Source organism: Ascaphus truei, chromosome 4 (genome assembly GCF_040206685.1).
Source record: "Ascaphus truei isolate aAscTru1 chromosome 4, aAscTru1.hap1, whole genome shotgun sequence".
Classification (NCBI taxonomy): Eukaryota; Metazoa; Chordata; class Amphibia; order Anura; family Ascaphidae; genus Ascaphus; species Ascaphus truei.
This window is the reverse complement of record NC_134486.1, coordinates 7,417,048-7,439,103: the sequence shown is the minus strand read 5'-3', so window position 1 is coordinate 7,439,103 and position 22,056 is coordinate 7,417,048. Positions and strand designations below refer to the sequence as shown.

The 22,056-nt window shown below is 47.6% G+C and overlaps 1 protein-coding gene across 2 annotated transcripts in view; it reads right to left on the bottom strand.

Moving 5' to 3' along the window:
• LOC142492553 (uncharacterized) overlaps positions 1-22,056 on the bottom strand; it is a 120,103-nt gene that overhangs the window by 74,209 nt on the left and 23,838 nt on the right. For both annotated transcript variants that reach the window (XM_075595252.1, XM_075595253.1), the window contains exons 3-7: positions 16,173-16,322; positions 15,827-15,976; positions 14,467-14,616; positions 11,166-11,303; positions 6,207-6,356 (exon numbers count right to left, since the gene is read on the bottom strand). In XM_075595252.1, coding sequence (XP_075451367.1) covers positions 6,207-6,356; positions 11,166-11,303; positions 14,467-14,616; positions 15,827-15,976; positions 16,173-16,322 — 738 coding nt within the window. The remainder of the gene's footprint in view (positions 1-6,206; positions 6,357-11,165; positions 11,304-14,466; positions 14,617-15,826; positions 15,977-16,172; positions 16,323-22,056) is intronic.

Below are 22,056 nucleotides of genomic sequence, written 5' to 3'. Positions count from 1 at the left end.
ACACACATAGCATGGTATACACAGCATACAGGTGTTTGGGAGGGGAGCAGCTCAGCCCCCGCCATGTCTCAGAGTATTAGTACACACATAGCATGGTATACACAGCATACAGGTGTTTGGGAGGGGAACAGCTCAGCCCCTGCCATGTCTCAGAGTATTAGTACACACATAGCATGGTATACACAGCATACAGGTGTTTGGGAGGGGAGCAGCTCAGCCCCCGCCATGTCTCAGAGTATTAGTACACACACATAGCATGGTATACACAGCATACAGGTGTTTGGGAGGGGAGCAGCTCTGCCCCCGCCATGTCTCAGAGTATTAGTACACACACATAGCATGGTATACACAGCATACAGGGGTTTGGGAGGGGAGCAGCTCAGCCCCGCCATGTCTCAGAGTATTAGTACACACACATAGCATGGTATACACAGCATACAGGTGTTTGGGAGGGGAGCAGCTCAGCCCCCGCCATGTCTCAGAGTATTAGTACACACATAGCATGGTATACACAGCATACAGGTGTTTGGGAGGGGAGCAGCTCAGCCCCCGCCATGTCTCAGAGTATTAGTACACAAACATAGCATGGTATACACAGCATACAGGGGTTTGGGAGGGGAGCAGCCCAGCCCCCGCCATGTCTCAGAGTATTAGTATACACACATAGCATGGTATACACAGCATACAGGTGTTTGGGAGGGGAGCAGCTCAGCCCCCGCCATGTCTCAGAGTATTAGTACACACATAGCATGGTATACACAGCATACAGGTGTATGGGAGGGGAGCAGCTCAGCCCCCGCCATGTCTCAGAGTATTAGTACACACATAGCATGGTATACAGAGCATACAGGTGTTTGGGAGGGGAGCAGCTCAGCCCCCGCCATGTCTCAGAGTATTAGTACACACACATAGCATGGTATACACAGCATACAGGTGTTTGGGAGGGGAGCAGCTCAGCCCCCGCCATGTCTCAGAGTATTAGTACACACACATAGCATGGTATACACAGCATACAGGTGTTTGGGAGGGGAGCAGCCCAGCCCCCGCCATGTCTTAGAGTATTAGTACACACATAGCATGGTATACACAGCATACAGGTGTTTGGGAGGGGAGCAGCTCAGCCCCCGCCATGTCTCAGAGTATTAGTACACACACATAGCATGGTATACACAGCATATAGGTGTTTGGGAGGGGAGCAGCTCTGCCCCCGCCATGTCTCAGAGTATTAGTACACACACATAGCATGGTATACACAGCATACAGGGGTTTGGGAGGGGAGCAGCCCAGCCCCCGCCATGTCTCAGAGTATTAGTATACACACATAGCATGGTATACACAGCATACAGGTGTATGGGAGGGGAGCAGCTCAGCCCCCGCCATGTCTCAGAGTATTAGTACACACATAGCATGGTATACACAGCATACAGGTGTTTGGGAGGGGAGCAGCTCAGCCCCCGCCATGTCTCAGAGTATTAGTACACACACATAGCATGGTATACACAGCATACAGGTGTTTGGGAGGGGAGCAGCCCAGCCCCCGCCATGTCTCAGAGTATTAGTACACACACATAGCATGGTATACACAGCATACAGGGGTTTGGGAGGGGAGCAGCCCAGCCCCCGCCATGTCTCAGAGTATTAGTATACACACATAGCATGGTATACACAGCATACAGGCGTTTGGGAGGGGAGCTGCTCAGCCCCCGCCATGTCTCAGAGTATTAGTACACACACATAGCATGGTATACACAGCATACAGGTGTTTGGGAGGGGAGCAGCTCTGCCCCCGCCATGTCTCAGAGTATTAGTACACACACATAGCATGGTATACACAGCATACAGGGGTTTGGGAGGGGAGCAGCCCAGCCCCCGCCATGTCTCAGAGTATTAGTATACACACATAGCATGGTATACACAGCATACAGGTGTATGGGAGGGGAGCAGCTCAGCCCCCGCCATGTCTCAGAGTATTAGTACACACATAGCATGGTATACAGAGCATACAGGTGTTTGGGAGGGGAGCAGCTCAGCCCCCGCCATGTCTCAGAGTATTAGTACACACACATAGCATGGTATACACAGCATACAGGTGTTTGGGAGGGGAGCAGCCCAGCCCCCGCCATGTCTCAGAGTATTAGTACACACACATAGCATGGTATACACAGCATACAGGGGTTTGGGAGGGGAGCAGCCCAGCCCCCGCCATGTCTCAGAGTATTAGTATACACACATAGCATGGTATACACAGCATACAGGGGTTTGGGAGGGGAGCAGCCCAGCCCCCGCCATGTCTCAGAGTATTAGTATACACACATAGCATGGTATACACAGCATACAGGTGTTTGGGAGGGGAGCAGCCCAGCCCCCGCCATGTCTCAGAGTATTAGTACACACATAGCATGGTATACACAGCATACAGGGGTTTGGGAGGGGAGCAGCTCAGCCCCCGCCATGTCTCAGAGTATTAGTACACACACATAGCATGGTATACACAGCATACAGGTGTTTGGGAGGGGAGCAGCTCAGCCCCCGCCATGTCTCAGAGTATTAGTACAGACACATAGCATAGTATACACAGCATACAGGTGTTTGGGAGGGGAGCAGCCCAGCCCCCGCCATGTCTCAGAGTATTAGTACACACACATAGCATGGTATACACAGCATACAGGTGTTTGGGAGGGGAGCAGCTCAGCCCCCGCCATGTCTCAGAGTATTAGTACACACATAGCATGGTATACACAGCATACAGGTGTTTGGGAGGGGAGCAGCTCAGCCCCCACCATGTCTCAGAGTATTAGTACACACATAGCATGGTATACACAGCATACAGGTGTTTGGGAGGGGAGCAGCTCAGCCCCCGCCATGTCTCAGAGTATTAGTACACACACATAGCATGGTATACACAGCATACAGGTGTTTGAGAGGGGAGCAGCTCTGCCCCCGCCATGTCTCAGAGTATTAGTACACACACATAGCATGGTATACACAGCATACAGGGGTTTGGGAGGGGAGCAGCCCAGCCCCCGCCATGTCTCAGAGTATTAGTATACACACATAGCATGGTATACACAGCATACATGTGTTTGGGAGGGGAGCAGCTCAGCCCCCACCATGTCTCAGAGTATTAGTACACATACATAGCATGGTATACACAGCATACAGGTGTATGGGAGGGGAGCAGCTCAGCCCCCGCCATGTCTCAGAGTATTAGTACACACATAGCATGGTATACAGAGCATACAGGTGTTTGGGAGGGGAGCAGCCCAGCCCCCGCCATGTCTCAGAGTATTAGTACACACATAGCATGGTATACACAGCATACAGGTGTTTGGGAGGGGAGCAGCCCAGCCCCCGCCATGTCTCAGAGTATTAGTACACACATAGCATGGTATACAGAGCATACAGGTGTTTGGGAGGGGAGCAGCCCAGCCCCCGCCATGTCTCAGAGTATTAGTACACACATAGCATGGTATACACAGCATACAGGTGTATGGGAGGGGAGCAGCTCAGCCCCCGCCATGTCTCAGAGTATTAGTACACACATAGCATGGTATACAGAGCATACAGGTGTTTGGGAGGGGAGCAGCTCAGCCCCCGCCATGTCTCAGAGTATTAGTACACACACATAGCATGGTATACACAGCATACAGGTGTTTGGGAGGGGAGCAGCTCAGCCCCCGCCATGTCTCAGAGTATTAGTACACACACATAGCATGGTATACACAGCATACAGGTGTTTGGGAGGGGAACAGCTCAGCCCCTGCCATGTCTTAGAGTATTAGTACACACATAGCATGGTATACACAGCATACAGGTGTTTGGGAGGGGAGCAGCTCAGCCCCCGCCGTGTCTCAGAGTATTAGTACACACATACAGTAGCATGGTATTCACAGCATACAGGGGTTTGGGAGGGGAGCAGCTCAGCCCCCGCCATGTCTCAGAGTATTAGTACACACACATAGCATGGTATACACAGCATACAGGTGTTTGGGAGGGGAGCAGCTCAGCCCCCGCCATGTCTCAGAGTATTAGTACACACACATAGCATGGTATACACAGCATACAGGTGTTTGGGAGGGGAGCAGCTCAGCCCCCGCCATGTCTCAGAGTATTAGTACACACACATAGCATGGTATACACAGCATACAGGTGTTTGGGAGGGGAGCAGCTCTGCCCCCGCCATGTCTCAGAGTATTAGTACACACACATAGCATGGTATACACAGCATACAGGTGTTTGGGAGGGGAGCAGCTCAGCCCCCGCCATGTCTCAGAGTATTAGTACACACATAGCATGGTATACAGAGCATACAGGTGTTTGGGAGGGGAGCAGCTCAGCCCCGCCATGTCTCAGAGTATTAGTACACACACATAGCATGGTATACACAGCATACAGGTGTTTGGGAGGGGAGCAGCTCAGCCCCCGCCATGTCTCAGAGTATTAGTACACACATAGCATGGTATACACAGCATACAGGGGTTTGGGAGGGGAGCAGCTCAGCCCCGCCATGTCTCAGAATATTAGTACACACACATAGCATGGTATACACAGCATACAGGTGTTTGGGAGGGGAGCAGCTCAGCCCCCGCCATGTCTCAGAGTATTAGTACACACATAGCATGGTATACACAGCATACAGGTGTTTGGGAGGGGAGCAGCTCAGCCCCCGCCATGTCTCAGAGTATTAGTACACACACATAGCATGGTATACACAGCATACAGGTGTTTGGGAGGGGAGCAGCTCAGCCCCCGCCATGTCTCAGAGTATTAGTACACACACATAGCATGGTATACACAGCATACAGGTGTTTGGGAGGGGAGCAGCTCTGCCCCCGCCATGTCTCAGAGTATTAGTACACACACATAGCATGGTATACACAGCATACAGGGGTTTGGGAGGGGAGCAGCCCAGCCCCCGCCATGTCTCAGAGTATTAGTACACACACATAGCATGGTATACACAGCATACAGGTGTTTGGGAGGGGAGCAGCTCAGCCCCCGCCATGTCTCAGAGTATTAGTACACACATAGCATGGTATACACAGCATACAGGTGTTTGGGAGGGGAACAGCTCAGCCCCTGCCATGTCTCAGAGTATTAGTACACACATAGCATGGTATACACAGCATACAGGTGTTTGGGAGGGGAGCAGCTCAGCCCCCGCCATGTCTCAGAGTATTAGTACACACACATAGCATGGTATACACAGCATACAGGTGTTTGGGAGGGGAGCAGCTCTGCCCCCGCCATGTCTCAGAGTATTAGTACACACACATAGCATGGTATACACAGCATACAGGGGTTTGGGAGGGGAGCAGCCCAGCCCCCGCCATGTCTCAGAGTATTAGTATACACACATAGCATGGTATACACAGCATACAGGTGTATGGGAGGGGAGCAGCTCAGCCCCCGCCATGTCTCAGAGTATTAGTACACACATAGCATGGTATACAGAGCATACAGGTGTTTGGGAGGGGAGCAGCTCAGCCCCCGCCATGTCTCAGAGTATTAGTACACACACATAGCATGGTATACACAGCATACAGGTGTTTGGGAGGGGAGCAGCCCAGCCCCCGCCATGTCTCAGAGTATTAGTACACACACATAGCATGGTATACACAGCATACAGGTGTTTGGGAGGGGAGCAGCTCAGCCCCCGCCATGTCTCAGAGTATTAGTACAGACACATAGCATAGTATACACAGCATACAGGTGTTTGGGAGGGGAGCAGCTCAGCCCCCGCCATGTCTCAGAGTATTAGTACACACATAGCATGGTATACACAGCATACAGGTGTATGGGGTCATTGCTACTTTAACTGGAGTTGGACGAAGAATGAACATCTATGGTAGTGATTTTAAAACCTCTCCTCAGACCCCCGGGGCCAGAGCAGGTTCTAGGGACAGGGACCTCCTTACTATTGTCTCAGTTTGTATTTTTATTGTTCTCCCTCCCACATTGTACCGCGCTGCGGAATATGTTAGTGACAAACAAATAAATGATGATAATAATACCATTCTATTTATATGAAAATTAGATGAGTGACAAGGTATTGGTTATACTCTATAGTGTATATACTCTCCCTCTTCGGCCACCAGGGTTACTGCGGTATTTCTCACCTGTGTGCCAGGGTATTGGTTATACTCTATAATCTATACAGTATACTCTCCCTCTCCGGCCACCAGGGATACTGCGGTATTTCTTACCTGAGGAAGGCTTCACACACTGCTGGCGGTCTCCAGAAATGCAGCACTTCTCGTACACTGCACAGTCATCGTCCCTGCTGCAGAAGACAGAATCGCACTGCAGGCTCTTAACCTCCTTTACCTCATTCACGGGGCAAACTCCATTAGGTTCTGCACAGACAGATGCATTATACCAACTAGGAGGACGCGCACAGAGGTATGCAAGGGAGACTTGTTATGGTGAAATTAAATAAGCCTATTATTGCGCCTGTTTCCTTAACATCAGAAAATCACCCAAACAAGGGGTCAAACAAAGCTTCTATTCACTTGGGAGTATGTCTAGTGAAACGTATGCAGTCCATAACTCCTTTTAGATAAACATGTCTCCCAGCCCCAAACATATAGCTTGATATGAGCAGATATACAAAAGTCTTATAAAGGAAAGTCTTATCTGTTTCTTGTGATTGGAGAGAAAGTCTTCTCTGTTCCTGGGTTGCTGCCTTTTCCTCAGGTTTTGTCAGCATTCAGGTTTAGAGGTGTTTTCCCCTGTGTTTTGCAAGCAGCTCTGCTATTTCTTCTGGCAGGCTCAAGACATCTGTCCCCATGGTCAGTCTCACAACTTGTGAGACTCAGACACAATCTCCCTCCCTGTCTCAAAAGACAGGCTTTTCTAAGAAGCTAATCGGGCAGGTGGTGTCGGATAATAATCTACCAGCAGTTAACCACCACACTGCTGGATCAGAGGCAAATTTCCTGAACAGGGATAACTCCCCTGTTACATACCTCCCCTGTTTGTGGGAAGCTCGGGCTTGCCACGGCCAAAGCCCATCCTTCCACTCTCATTCTAGATATCTCTGTGACTTGAATGAGAGTGAATGGAGGAAGAGAACCCTCAGTCCCGCTGGGATCGGAGCCCTTTCTCCAGTTCATTCGTGTCTCCTCCCAAAGGTGCTTGAGATCAGCATTCCTCCATCGCTCGAGGAGGACTTTTTCTAAGTATAGTCTTTGTGCTACGTGCGCGGTCATGAGATTTCCCTCGCGTCGGGTGCTCGTTTTATTGCCGGTAGACTGTATGGCAGCAGTTGCAGAGCATTTAAAAACAGCCCTTTGAGTTTTCCGCTCTGGAAGCTGTCTCTCTGCACTTTTTCCACTTAATGGAGTTGCTAGTTCAGCCTCTTTGGGATTAAGTTGCAAATCCATATCTACTTCCAGAGAATGTCCCATCTTTTCAGCTTCATCAGCTAAGGATACTTCTGATTTTGATTCAGCACGTGTACCTTCTTTTGTTGCCTGTTCAGTGGCTGAAGGTTTTGCTAGTGCTTGTTTAGGTGGTTCAAATTTTGTAACCTTGTTTTTCAGACGAGCGGTATTCCCAGCTCTCACTGTACCCTTGTCTTCATGGGATTTTGTGGCTGTGGGATACTGACGCTTAGTCAGGGTCAATACTTGTCCTTGTAGAACTGTAATCTCATCCTCGAGAGATCCCTGTTTTTTGAGTGCGTCTTGCAAGTCTCTTCTCAGGGAATTTATCTGTACACTTTGTTTTTCTGAGCTTGCTTCCACATTTTCACTGCATTGTGAAGCACTATGAATTTCTTTGCTCGGGCCACAGTTACTTGTTTCAGTTTCTGGACCTTCTTGTGCTCCCTTTTGTGCCGAGTCACCTGGGTTCTAAACTTGGCATCTAGCGATGCTTTGGTGAGGTTCAGGGTAGCCTTCAGTTTCTCATGCTGCTTTGCGGGGACATACTGGGTAATCAGACGTTCCTGCAGCACCTGTATTTCTTTAACAGCCTGCAGATTGTCTTCCTGCAGAGTTCGCTGCTTCTCCTCAGCCATCTGGAGGTGCGTACGCAGACCTTGCAGTTGGTTCTGCAGTCGGGGCTCTGCTTCAAACTTCTCATCTTCCAACAGTCTATTTATTTCTTTAAGCTCGTGCAGCTTTTCATTCTTTTCCTTGACTTCGTCTGTCAAATTAAAATTTTCTTCTTCCAGTTTTAAGTTTTCTCTTTTTAATCTTAAATGTTCTCCTTTTTCAGTCTTTGTACTATTCAGGGCCTCCTTGCAGTCCTTCTTCCATTTACGCACATCTGCTTTGAGAATGACAGTCTCCTGGCGTGAGACTTCCTTCTCTAGGTTGAGGGTCTGAAGATCCTTCTGAGAGACTTTGAGATCTGTATAAATATTGACAATAGTTTCTTTAGAAATGTCCAGCTCCTCAGTAAGACTGTGTAGTTCCTTTCTGGAGACTTCCAGGTCTGTGTGGCAGCAGTTGGTCTCATGATGTGAGGCATCCAGTGCTCTGCGGAGTGTCTGAACCTCTTTCTGAGATACGTCTACCTCTGTCCTGGCACTGTTGACCTCCTGTTGTGCGGCATTCAGCTCTACGCAAAGAGTGTGAACCTCTTGCTGAAAGACTGTCATCTGCTTTAGTGCCTCCTCATACTTCCGCCTCAGCTTAGTCATCATTTTATCAGATTGGCTTTGCTTTTCATCCATGGCGGAAATAGTAGCGTTTGTAGTATCTAGCTCAGTCTTGAGATCGTCCAATTCTGTTCCAGATTCAGAGTACATTGCGAGCAATGTCTTCTGTAACTCATCATTATCTTCCCTCTCAAGTTTCAAATGTTCCCGGAGTAGATCACAGTCACGCCTGGCAATTTTCAGGGCGTCTTCAGGGCTGGTCAAGGGATCGTCACTCACTAGTTCTGGCTCTGCTTCCCTGGGATGACTGGTTAAGGGTTCCTCACTGTTGGCACCGGACAGACACTTCTTTGGGGTACACGACTTCTGCCTTGGGCCCTCTGGATATTCGATTATTCGCGGGACAAATTCTCCATTTTATCTAGGCTGCAGGGCATCTCAGTCCCCCTATTTCACCAAAGGATCTCCGGACGTGTCTGTTCCTTCCATGGTACGTGAAGAACCGCTTTCTTTTTCTTTTTTCGCCTTTTTGTTTTGGATGACTCCGTCTGATCCGGAATACTGGGGTCTCCTTCTTTATTTAATACTTCAGCGGCTTCATTGTATACGCCAGGCTTTTCTTGCAGTCACTTTAGCTGACAGAAATATTTGATGAGCTGCTGCTCCCGCGCTCTCTCCTGTCGACCATATTCGTCATCATAGAGAGCGGTCTTTTCGGTTTGTGCCGAGTTCAGGCACCCCCACCATTCTTGGGGTGTTTTGTGGGTGTGACTCGGTTCGGGTTCCCCGTAAAAGATGTCTTCCTCTTTATTGGACTGGAAGGGCCACTCTTCCGTGGGGTAGGGTCCATTACAGGCTGTTACCACTGTATTTGCTAGAACCCCCAAATGTGGTAGTCCTACAGGTGGGCATATTTTGCTTGTAGAGGTCGTAGCTCTCACAGGCATCTCTGTAGACTTTTCTTTTTCTTGGGTAAGTTTTACAATATCCGCAGTACTATGCATGCATTTTCTCTCATCAGGTATACTGGATGTGCAGTTGGTAGGTAAAAACTTCTGTTTGCTTTACACCATTTACTTGCTAGGTGCAAAACCCTCTGCTTCAGCCAAATAATGTGGTTTTCTCCTTCAGTTCAGTAGTGTTCAGTCTCAACTTTGGGTATTATGGCATTCACTCTTCACACTTTGGGATACCTTTTACACAGCTCAGCAATTCCTTTTCCCCAGTAGGGCAATTTTACCCTCAGCACTTGTTTACTGAAAATTCCCCTGCTTCAGCACAGTCTTGAATCAATTTTCACACTTTTCTGCATATACTCCATTCACAACTGGTAGTCCTATGCGGTGTGGCAGCCTTTACTTGCAGAATCAGTACCGCTCGTGTTTCACCATCTGTATTCACTGCTTCAGCGAAACATTTGAAAACAACAAACGCCTATCCTTTTTAAGGGCTAACTTACTTCTTGAACCCTGACTACAGCTGGAAGGAATAAAACGTATTTCAATGACCATATTACACTTTATTTGTGATAGTCAAAAAAGGTTTACCTGCTTCAGCACGGCCTCTCTCTCGCTCCTCTTGGAATCGGGGAAAAGAGTCCATCTGTGGTTTTGTAAGTTTCAGTGCAGTGTAGATTTCCTGCCTGGGTGTGTATCACTTTAAACTCTGTCTCTGCTGCATGAGATCTTTGTTTATGTTGCTCAGACTGTTTGTAGGCAAAAAGCACAAAAAAAATTTCACAGGCAATCTCCGGGCCCCTTTTAACTTCAAGGCCCACCCCTCGTCCCACTTCTGACAACCATATGTAGGAGGACGCACACAGAGGTATGCAATGGAGACTTATTATGGTGAAATTAAATAAGGCTATTATTGCGCCTGTTTCCTTAACATTAGAAAACCATCCAAACAAGGGGTCAAACAAAGCTTCTATTCACTTGGGAGTATGTCTAGTGAAACCTATGCAGTCCACAACTTCCTGTAGATAAGCATGTCTCCCAGCCCCAAACATATACCTTGATATGAGCAGATATACCAAAAGTCTTATAAAGAAAAGTCTTATCTGTTTCTTGTGATTGGAGGGAAAGTCTTCTCTGTTCCTGGGTTGTTGCCTTTTTCCTCAGATTTGTCAGCATTCAGGTTTAGAGGTGTTTTCCCCTGTATCTTGCAAGCAGCTCTGCTATTTCTTCTGGCAGGCTCAAGACATCTGTCACCATGGTCAGTCTCACAACTTGTGAGACTCAGGCACAATCTCCCTCCCTGTCTCAAAAGACAGGCTTTTCTAAGAACTAATCAGGCAGGTTGTGTCGGATAATTAACTACCAGCAGTTAACCACCACACTGCTGGATCAGAGGCACATTTCCTGAACAGGGATAACTCCCCTGTTACACAAACCAACAAGGGTAAGACGTTTTGTAAACATGTCTGCAGGTTATCAAGAGCACTTTAGGACAGTGTCCTGAACTGTGTGGTTGACTGTAGTATACTATATTTCTTTCATTACACAGAGTAAATATCCCACCGCACACACCAACCAGGAAGGAGATGTTGCTCGTTTACCTGGTTCAGGGTCCCTGCAGCTCTTTCCACAGACATTACAGCACTTCTGTTTGCCAGGGCAGTCACTGTCATTGTTACATTTTGGCTCTGGAAAAGGCCATGGACACCCCATAATAAGGGGGCATCGCCCAAGTTTCACTGCAACAGAGAGACAGTAGAGAGAAAACTATTTAATAAATAGCCTGCAAACCTGTACGTTCATTTCTATAGCAGCACAAAGTATGAAAGCAGACTGGAGCTGTACTGATAATTCTTTAAAAAAAAACATGGTTCAATTTATGAAAAAACACAATATAATTTCAATCCGTATTAACTATCTGAATGTGTTAACTTGTTTACCTGGGGGGGGGGTACATTAATGACCGATAATGCCCTCTTCTGAAGTAATTACAACTATTATAGGCAACATTTGTTTTAATTCGTATTACATAGTTACATAGTAGATGAGGTTGAAAAAAGACGTACGTCCATCCTATGCTAAATTTAGACAACAGATACTTTATCCTTTATCTATACTTACTTATTGATCCAGAGGAAGGCAAACCGAAACCCCCAGAATCATATAAACCAATGATGTCTCATAAGGGGAAAAATACATTCCTTCCTGACTCCAAGAATTGGCAATCGGATTAATTCCTGGATCAACATCCTTCTCATGTATACTTATTTGGTATATCCCTGTATACTTTTCCTATCTAAAAAGATGTCCAACCTTTTTTTGAACAAATCTATTGTATCTACCATCACAGTCTCCATGGGTAATGAATTCCAGATTTTAACTGCCCTTACTGTAAAGAACCCTTTCCTTTGTTGCTGGTGAAATCTCCTTTCCTCCAACCTTAAGGGATGGCCCCGAGTCCTTAATACTGCCCATGGGATGAATAGTTCTTTTGAAAGCTCCTTGTATTGTCCCTGAATATATTTGTATATAGTTATCATATCCTCTCTTAGCCGCCTCTTTTCTAATGTAAATACATCTAATTTAGCTAGCCTCTCCTCATAAGTTAGATTGTCCATCCTCTTTATTAATTTGGTGGCTCTTCTCTGCACTCTCTCTAGTTCCATAATGTCTTTTCTTAGGATTGGTGCCCAAAATTGTACTCTATATTCAAGGTGTGGTCTTACTAATGCTTTGTAAAGGGGCATAATTATGTTTACTTCCCTTCCATCCATTGCCTGTTTGATGCAAGATAAGATCTTGTTTGCCTTTGCAGCTACTGCCTGACTTTGGGCACTATTGCTAAGCCTGCTCTCTACAAGCACACCTAAATCCTTCTCCATCAAGGATTCCCCCAATATATCCCCGTTTAATTTGTAATTCGCCTTTTTATTCTTGCATCCCAAATGCATAACCTTACATGTATCTGTATTTACCTGCCTCACCTGCCTACCTCATCTGCCATTTACCCACCCAAGTTTCGAGTCTCTCCAAGTCCTTCTGAAGAGAAATTACATCCTGCTCTGATTCTACTACCTTACACAATTTAGTATCATCAGCAAAGATGGAGACTTTGCTCTAGATCCCAACCTCAAGGTCATTAATAAACAAGTTATAAAGCAGGGGTCCCAGTACCGATCCCTGAGGTACTCCACTCACGACTTTAGCCCAACCTGAAAAAGTTCCATTTATAACAACCCTCTGTTGTCTGTCCTTTAACCAGTTTTCAATCCAGGTGCATATATTATTACTGAGTCCAATTTGCTTTATTTTGTACACCAACATCTTGTGTGAAACCGTATCAAAAGCCTTTGCAAAATCTAAGAAGACCACATCAACTGCATTACCCTGATCTAAATTCCTACTTACCTCCTCAAAGAAACAAATAAGGTTAGTTTGGCAAGATCTATCCTTCATAAATCCATGCTGACTATTACTAATAATTTTATTTTCCATTAGGTATTCCTGAATATTATCCCGTATTAAACCTTCAAGAAGTTTCCCCACTATTGAAGTCAGGCTTACAGGTCTGTAATTCCCCGTTTGTGATCTAGCTCCCTTTTTAAATATAGTATTATTAAGTATAGTATTATTAAGTATTCATTTTCATGTTTTATCTGGAACCATTTAGAAATTGTTGTGAGTACTCTAAGATTTTATTAATAAAAATGCAAAAACTACACACACAACTGATTCACAGACATTGTCACGGGAGACCAGGTTACTACAGGACATGCCATTCTTGTGTTCACAGTTGACGTGTAAAGTGCAGCAATGTAACTGATAAAACCCTTTATCAGAGACATGTGTAACAGTGTTTCCCCCATCCGGTGGGAGATGTGGCCATTACGGGTCGTGTGGTGATATCTGCTGGTAACAGGAGGGCTGAGTCGTCTGCCGATGGTAGTGGGGACACAGGAACAGGCTTCTGGGGTCCATACCCCACATATCTCCTTAGCAGTGCAGCGCCTCCATCTGCCGTAGACTCCAGGAGCTGAAGTTGATCTCCCATGGTAGAACTTATTACCTCTCCCCCCCGTATGGTCACGCACCCGGCAGGAGGTATAACAACAGGAACATGTTTATTACTCTTCTGTACAGTTACAGGAACAAGGCAGGTTCTGCCGATACATTACTCCCAGCTATTAACTCAAGGATGGTCCCTGGACCATCACTTGAGGCCAAGGGCACAGAGCCATCCTAGCTCTTCCCGGTGGGAAGAGGACAGGAGAAGACCCAATCTCAGCCTTTCCTCTGTGCAATCTGACTTCCTCAGTGGGGAAGGACAACAACCAAATTTAGGGCAGTCCTGCCTTTAAGTACTGACAGGAGGAGGGCGCCAGGTCTGGCTCATCATAGGTCATGCCCAGGCCTGATGTCACCGCCTCCTGCTGTCACTCAAGTGCAGCTCCTCAGAGGGGAAAAATCTGATATCAACTACTGGCAACCTGATTGTACCAGGGTTTACTGCCAGCCCAAGGGCAGAATATTAGCCATCAGGTGACCCGGCTACATATGTATTATGTGAGATGTATCTCTCTGCATAGACTCTGTTACAGATGTAGCTAAGCTAATTGTCTTCGGGGGGATGATTAACACTATGGGGTTTCTTTTTGGAAGCATTGACTCCCCGCAGCGCAATAGTGGCAGAAACGGTCTCCGGTACCGTGGACTTAATCTTCTTTAACCGCGGCGCCCAGTGAGAGTGAGTCTTACTACATATATAGCTTGAACTGACTCAGAGCTGTGTTTCAGCATGCAACCATGGAAGTAATCGGGAAAGGGGGCAGGGTTTACGCGTAATAATGCACACATATATATATATACTGTATATTCATACATGTAGGTTAGGTATTCTCTTACCTTGCACAGGGGCGACACATTCCCACCTGCAGTTGTGGCAGCAGCATTTCTCGGAGCTGGGGCACTGGTTGTCATTGTGACACTGATCAGGTCCTGGTTTGGCCGTGGAACAGATCGCAGGGTCAAAGGCAGGACAAACATGTTGTACCTCTAAAGGTGGAGAGAGGACAGTGTTGGATCAGAGATGAAGGGAAGAAGTACTTAACAGCTCATGTACTGTATAGTCTCTGTGCAATCACGTAATTAATCCCATTCAGTGGATACCTCCCTAGGTGCCAAAATCCGGGAGAAGTGTAGGGTGGTCACAGAAGGTGGTAGCTCTTCCAGGACCCGAATGGAATTTCTTTATAGTGTGTGCAGAACTTCCCAAACCTCACAGGTCACTTCTTCATGTGCCCATTAAAACGTATCACAAAATCTGACTAATCTACATCTCTCCCAGAACAATATGGCTATTCAGACTTCACACTACATCATGGTATAAGACCACAATCCACTGGGTGACTTGAAATCTCAAAGGGATCATCGCAAAGGAAGCACAGATTGGAATTAGCATCTACTTCCCAACATCTTCCCCAGGCATCTTAGTATCACCCATAATTCTCCATCAGCATGATATCTGTGTCACTAGACTGCAGACAGAGAAGAGAGACCATTCTCCCATTGCTAGTTTATTTGAATGCCGGCAGTACCGCTCAGCACTACATTTCTTAGTGTACTCGTAGTCTGTTATACGGCAGTACAGTATATGTTAAACTTGGAAAGCCTCGGTGCTCCCTCAGTGCTGCTCACAGCAAAGCTTGAAGTCCCATTTAAAACAAAATGTAGTGGTAAGGTCAGTAGCGAGAGCTGAATCACTCCTTCTACATGCTCATTTTACAAAACTGCTCAACCAATTAAAAAAAACCCATTACATTTGGTATTGTTTCACTAATGAAACAAGTCATTTTAAATAAGGAATCAAGAAGAACGTCATTTATTTTCATTCCGCTGAGCAGCGTCTTCAAGTACTTTCCAAGTCTCCCAGAATCCCCAGGAATTAATATCTAGTTTCCCAGCAGTGATTGCTGCATTTAAATCCCCATTGCTTCCCCATTGGGGGCAGAAATGTTGGTTCTGTTGCCGTTACACCTATTTAATATGTTAGTATGACTATACAATTCTAAGCAGAGTTCAGTAGTTTTTAATTTGTTTAAAATACAATTTCTAATCTTTTTGCTACAAGAACGGGCAAAAAGAGATGCTTTTAAATCTGTCCTTTCATTTAAAGAGAAGTTAATGTCAGGCTCTGGGAACGGAAAAGTAGCATGTCTATATACTCTCCATCTCCGGCCATCAGGGATACGGCGCTATTTGTTACCCGGGGAAGGCTTCACACACTGCTGGCGGTCTCCAGAAATGCAGCACTTCTCGTCCACTGCACAGTCATCGTCCCTGCTACAGAAGACAGAAACGCACTGCAGGCTCTTAACCTCCTTCATCTCATTCACGGGGCAAACTCCGTAGGGCTCTGCACAGACAGACACACATTATATCAACCAAGGCGGGGAACAATATTTTCAAACATATCTGCAGGTTATCAAGAGAACTTCAGGACAGCGCCCTGAGCTGTTTGACTCCTAATGTGTAAAGAAATAAAAATAGTGTACTGCAGAGTAAGTATCCCACTTCACACACCAACCAAGAAGATAATGTTGCTCCGTTACCTGGTGCAGGGTCCCAGCATCTCTTTCCACAGATAATACAGCACTTCTTTTTGCCAGGACAGTCACTGTCACTCTCACACTTTGGCTCTGGGAAAGGCCACTTACATTTCGCCATAATAGGGATAATAGCGGGGCATCGCCCCAGTTTCACTGCAACAGAGAGACCAATCAGAGTGATACCCTACATGTATAGTCTGCGTGTCTGTGACGGTGAGGGGGTAACCAGGCTCAATAATAAAAGTTAAGCCCACTTGGTTACCCTGATCCGAGTTCTAAGGTCCTAGAGTGTGAGCTCTTTGACCAGACTGTCATATATGTATTACTGTGACTGTGTGTAAATTATGCAACAACACGTCAGACGCTCCTGACGAAGCCGACACTATCACATGGCGAAACGTGTTGAGTGGGAGTCTTTCTGCTACACGGAGCGCTTTGAAGAGGAGCCGCAGGCTGCTGGGTTGCCACCGGGGTGAAACCGGATCTGACGTCAGACTCCCAGACTCACGGAGACGCGACAGAGCAGGGGCTGGAGACAGAGATCTATCGGTGGCTGCAGGACGGTGAGCTGGTGTGCTGAGCGGTCTCTCCTGCTCACTATGGTAGTGTGACATGCCCGTTTTTTACTTATATATTGTAAGTGCAAATTTTTACATTTAGATTAAAACTTTTAAACCTGGTTGATCTGCGCTATGTAGCTTTTTCCTCTGTCTCTGCATTGGGGCAACATCTCCCTGAGTACTGGGGTCACTTTTCCTCTGATGACGTTGAGCTGATACATATCTACCCTGGATAGACTGCCAAAGCCTTGATGATATATTGCTGTTGAAACTCTTACATCTTGTAAGTAGGCCCTCTATATGAGCCAAGATTGGAGCTGACACTCGTCCGCCCTGCATTTCTCCTGCACTTAGATTTTCTGTGCTTTTGTGTTTTTTCCTCTATGCTCCCCCTGGAATCTGTGAATCTACTAAATTATGCAACAATACAGTATTTTTGTGTTTTTGCCTTTCCAGGAGTGCCAGCATGCAGAGAATGCTGGGCTAGGAGTTTCAGGGTGGGTTTAGCGGAGAAAGTCTAGTCAGATTGTGGCTATGTAGCTGGGTCCCCGAGTTACGGGATACCCCAAAGATGTACCCAAGAATCAGGTAAGATTCTCCGATACATTGAAGCACAGTGCTCCGGTCAAAATCCTACCCTGGAAACGTTCTTGTGACTCACTGCCAGAATTCCCTGCTTTAGCAAAGACAGGAAAGGTAAAAAGGGTATAGAGGATCAAGGTATCCCCAGAACAGTACAGGGTTCCCTGGTATAAAGGGGGATGCTCAGTTCATACCCATTTCACCCTGACCCAGGTATAGGAGTTCAGGGGGTGCCCCAGCTATGTGATAAAGCTGCAAGGTTTTTATTTGTGGAATGAGATAAAGTCAGGTTTTTACAGTGTGGCAGGGATAAGGCTGGTAAGAGTAGAGAGTATATATTCTTATTCTATCCCTAACACCAGAAAAGAAAAATTAGACATGTTTAACCCAATATACAGAGTCACAGTATATTTTATTAAAGGTTAATATTTGATACAGGTATAAACTTGTAGCCTGTGAATGAACTACGGTATTTCCAAGTTCGGGGATCTAAGAGACCAGACAGCCTTCAGGCTTGGTGCCACTGGGTCTCCTCTGGTCCCGGATTTGAAAGCCTCAGGGATGGCAAGGTGTTAGGGCAGGCGGAGTACAGGAGTTACACCTCGAGTACCCCCATTCTGATAGCAGAAAGGGCTATCCGGCCAACATTTGCCCAGCCGCAGACTTTGCGGAGCCAGGAACAGCGGGGGGCTCAATATGCTAAGAGGCAGAGGTGCCAGGTTGGCGCATGCCCCTTAGCAGAAATTAAATAGGTGCCCGCCTGGCTTCAGTATACCGGTAACTTGGTGATAGGCTGGCAGGGAAATTCCCACGCGCTGATTGGCTGTAGTAGTTTGTGAATGAGACTCCAAAACCTATAAGAAACCTTGCAGCCAATCAGGACCTCAGATTCTAAGCGCCAAACCATCAGCAGAAAATGTAAAGATGCGCTGGAAGGAATAGACGCGAGCCGGCTAAGAAGATTTTAACTCAAGAAATGTTCTAAATCCTGTTTTTCAGGGGCCAAGTTCTGAAAACGGGACGTAGCGGTCGCGGCTGGAATTACACGCCGAATTGCGTTCCAGGACTTTTGTGAATACCTCCCAGTACTGGAAAGGACTCGTTTGTTAACATTTAGTTCTAGGAAAGTTTAGTCCGTTAGCCCAGATCCCAGTAAGTGTGTTTTTCATTGCAAATTGTGATCCATTGTGTGTACTGTATATCTTTTCCTGGAATAAATGACAATTTATTTTACCTCCTTGTCTTGCTCAATCATATGATCCCCGTATAAAAGGTGTTAATAACCCTGGTCTCCCGTGACAGTGTCCAATAACAATATCGGAAATGTCTTGCAGGATTACCAAAGTATTTGTTAATTTCCCCCTATTTCTTTGTCCATCATGCATATGGCGTCATAATGTTGTTTGTATTAGACTTGTGACTTAAGAAGAAATTGATTGCCTAACCCAAGTGTAGCCAGGTCCCCTCTGACTCCCCAGACATCTGTTACTCTCTCCCTTACCTGCGACAGCGTGAGGGCAGTTGCAGGGTTGAGTGCATCGCCGGGTGCTCCCGGCGACATCAGTGGCAGGGCGCCGCCATCTTTGAGTCCGCGCATGCGCAGAAGCGACACGGCGGCCATCTTGCGTTTGGCGTTAGGCTTGCGCATGCGCAGACGCGATGTGGCGGCCATTACAGGGAGTGAGAAGAGGCGCTCCATAGTCAGGGACATCCCCCAGTTTGCACATGCGCAGTTAGCAGCAGTGGCGGCCATTACAGATCGCGCACGCGGCCCTAATGTTAAGGAGCTCGGCAAAGAACTACAACACCCAGCAGCCTCTGGGGGCTGCCCTATGATCTCTGTCACATGCAGCCAGACAGCCAATAGGGCTTGCAGCTTCTCCTGCTGAAGAAAGATACATTGTTGCGCACAGACCATGCGAGTTAGTTGGTGCTGAGATAAGGTAGGGGAGGTGTGTGTAGGTAGCAATGCTCCTACACTAGGCCAGGTTACCCCCTAGGCCCCAGCTAGGCCCAACTCCCCTTCAGTTTGTGCTGCTGTAGGGACGGCCCCTTAGGCCGTGGGCATGGTCAGTGCTTAGGCGCTGACCCGTGCTCACGCTCGGCAGTGAGCCCCTGCAGCCGCAATTACAGCGGCTTTAGCAGGGGCTCGCACACGATTCCGCAGGCATGCGGAAGCGTAGCCGAAAAGAACATTCTAGTTTCGGCGCTCATGGGAGCGCAGGGCCGGTCACGTGAGCGGTTCACCCAATGAGGGCGAATCAGTTCCGTGACGTCACTGGCCCCAAATCACCAAGTGCACAAACATACACCTCATCTTAGTGGGCAGCGCTGTTCCACACATGGGTGGGGTTTTGAGACTCTTGGGGACTTTTGGGTACAAGGACTTTGGGAATGCAGTGTGGGGTTAAGGACCTGCGAGTCGGAGGATAGTTGTGCTTAGTAGTGTTTCAGGGTGACACTGAAGGTTGCTGTTGATGTATGTGTAATGTGTTTATTTGCCCCTAAAGTAAACTGTTTCTATATATACACCTGTGGTGTATGTGGTTTAAATATGTGGATTCTGTATCAGGGATCATTCTACACTCCTAGAATCCTGCACAGGTGGAGGCGCTGTATATTGTAAGATCGTTCCAGAGGATCCACCCCAGGCTCTCAGTGGCGGAGGCTCAGGGCTCCTGTGAGCCTGACAGGTAAAAGCACCACACACCTGGTAACATACATATAGCTTCTCCTCACATGGTCTCTATCTGCGATTGGGGGGGTGGGGAGAATATGTATTACACAAGCAATAATAATAATGTCTATTTTAAATGCACTGCAATGTACACAACACAATACATTACGTGTTTCAGAAACCAGTCCCGTCACTGCAGAGGTTACAATGCAATATTTGGCACTTGAAGCACAGGGAATTAACGGGACAGGCACAAGGTCACAAGTAGTTGGCCATATTATTATTATCATTTATTTAGAACATGACAACATATTCTGTAGCGCAGTACAATGTGTGAGGGAGTTGGTGTTGGGGAAGCAGTAAGTGTGAGTGTGTGAAGGTAGAGCTGTGAGAGCAGGTAATGTGTGAGTGAGTTGGCGTTGGGGAAGCAGTAAGTGGGAGTGTGCGGAGGTAGAGCAGTGAGAGCAGGTAATGTGTGAGGGAGTTGGCGTTGGGGAAGCAGTAAGTGGGAGTGTGCGGAGGTAGAGCTGTGAGAGCAGGTAATGTGTGAGGGAGTTGGGGAAGCAGTAAGTGGGAGTGAGCGGAGGTAGAGCTGTGAGAGCAGGTAATGTGTGAGGGACCTGGTGTTGGGCAAGCAGTAAGTGGGAGTGTGCGGAGGTAGAGCTGTGAGAGCAGGTAATGTGTGAGGGAGTTGGTTTTGGGGAAGTAATAAGTGGGAGTGTGGGGAGGTAGAGCTGTGAGAGCAGGTAATGTGTGAGTGAGTTGGTGTTGGGGAAGCAGTAAGTGGGAGTGTGCGGACGTAGAGCTGTGAGAGCAGGTAATGTGTGAGGGAGTTGGTTTTGGGAAAGCAGTAAGTGGGAGTATGCGGAGGTAGAGCTGTGAGAGCAGGTAATGTGTGAGGGAGTTGGGGAAGCAGTAAGTGGGAGTGTGCGGAGGTAGAGCTGTGAGAGCAGGTAATGTGTGAGGGAGTTAGCGTTGGGGAAGCAGTAAGTGGTAGTGTGCGGAGGTAGAGCTGTGAGAGCAGGTAATGTGTGAGGGAGTTGGTGTTGGGGAAGCAGTAAGTGGGAGTGTGCGGAGGTAACGCTGTGAGAGCAGGTAATGTGTGAGTGAGTTGGGGAAGCAGTAAGTGGGAGTGTGCGGAGGTAGAGCTGTGAGAGCGGGTAATGTGTGAGGGAGTTGGGGAAGCAGTAAGTGGGAGTGTGCGGAGGTAGAGCTGTGAGAGCAGGTAATGTGCGAGGGAGTTGGGGAAGCAGTAAGTGGGAGTGTGCGGAGGTAGAGCTGTGAGAGCAGGTAATGTGTGAGTGAGTTGGCGTTGGGGAAGCAGTAAGTGGGAGTGTGCGGAGGTAGAGCAGTGAGAGCAGGTAATGTGTGAGGGAGATGGTGTTGGGGAAGCAGTAAGTGGGAGTGTGCGGAGGTAGAGCTCTGAGAGCAGGTAATGTGTGAGGGAGTTGGGGAAGCAGTAAGTGGGAGTGTCCGGAGGTAGAGCTGTGAGAGCAGGTAATGTGTGAGGGAGTTGGTGTTGGGGAAGCAGTAAGTGGGAGTGTGCGGAGGTAGAGCTGTGAGAGCAGGTAATGTGTGATTGAGTTGGTGTTGGGGAAGCAGAAAGTGGGAGTGTGTGGAGGTAGAGCTGTGAGAGCAGGTAATGTGTGAGGGAGTTGGCGTTGGGGAAGCAGTAAGTGGGAGTGTGCGGAGGTAGAGATGTGAGAGCAGGTAATGTGTGAGGGAGTTGGCGTTGGGGAAGTAATAAGCGGGAGTGTGGGGAGGTAGAGATGTGAGAGCAGGTAATGTGTGAGTGAGTTGGTGTTGGGGAAGCAGTAAGTGGGAGTGTGCGGACGTAGAGCTGTGAGAGCAGGTAATGTGTGAGGGAGTTGGTTTTGGGAAAGCAGTAAGTGGGAGTGTGCGGAGGTAGAGATGTTGGAGCAGGTAATGTGTGAGGGAGTTGGGGAAGCAGTAAGTGGGAGTGTGCGGAGGTAGAGCTGTGAGAGCAGGTAATGTGTGAGGGAGTTGGGGAAGCAGTAAGTGGGAGTGTGCGTAGGTAGAGCTGTGAGAGCAGGTAATGTGTGAGGGA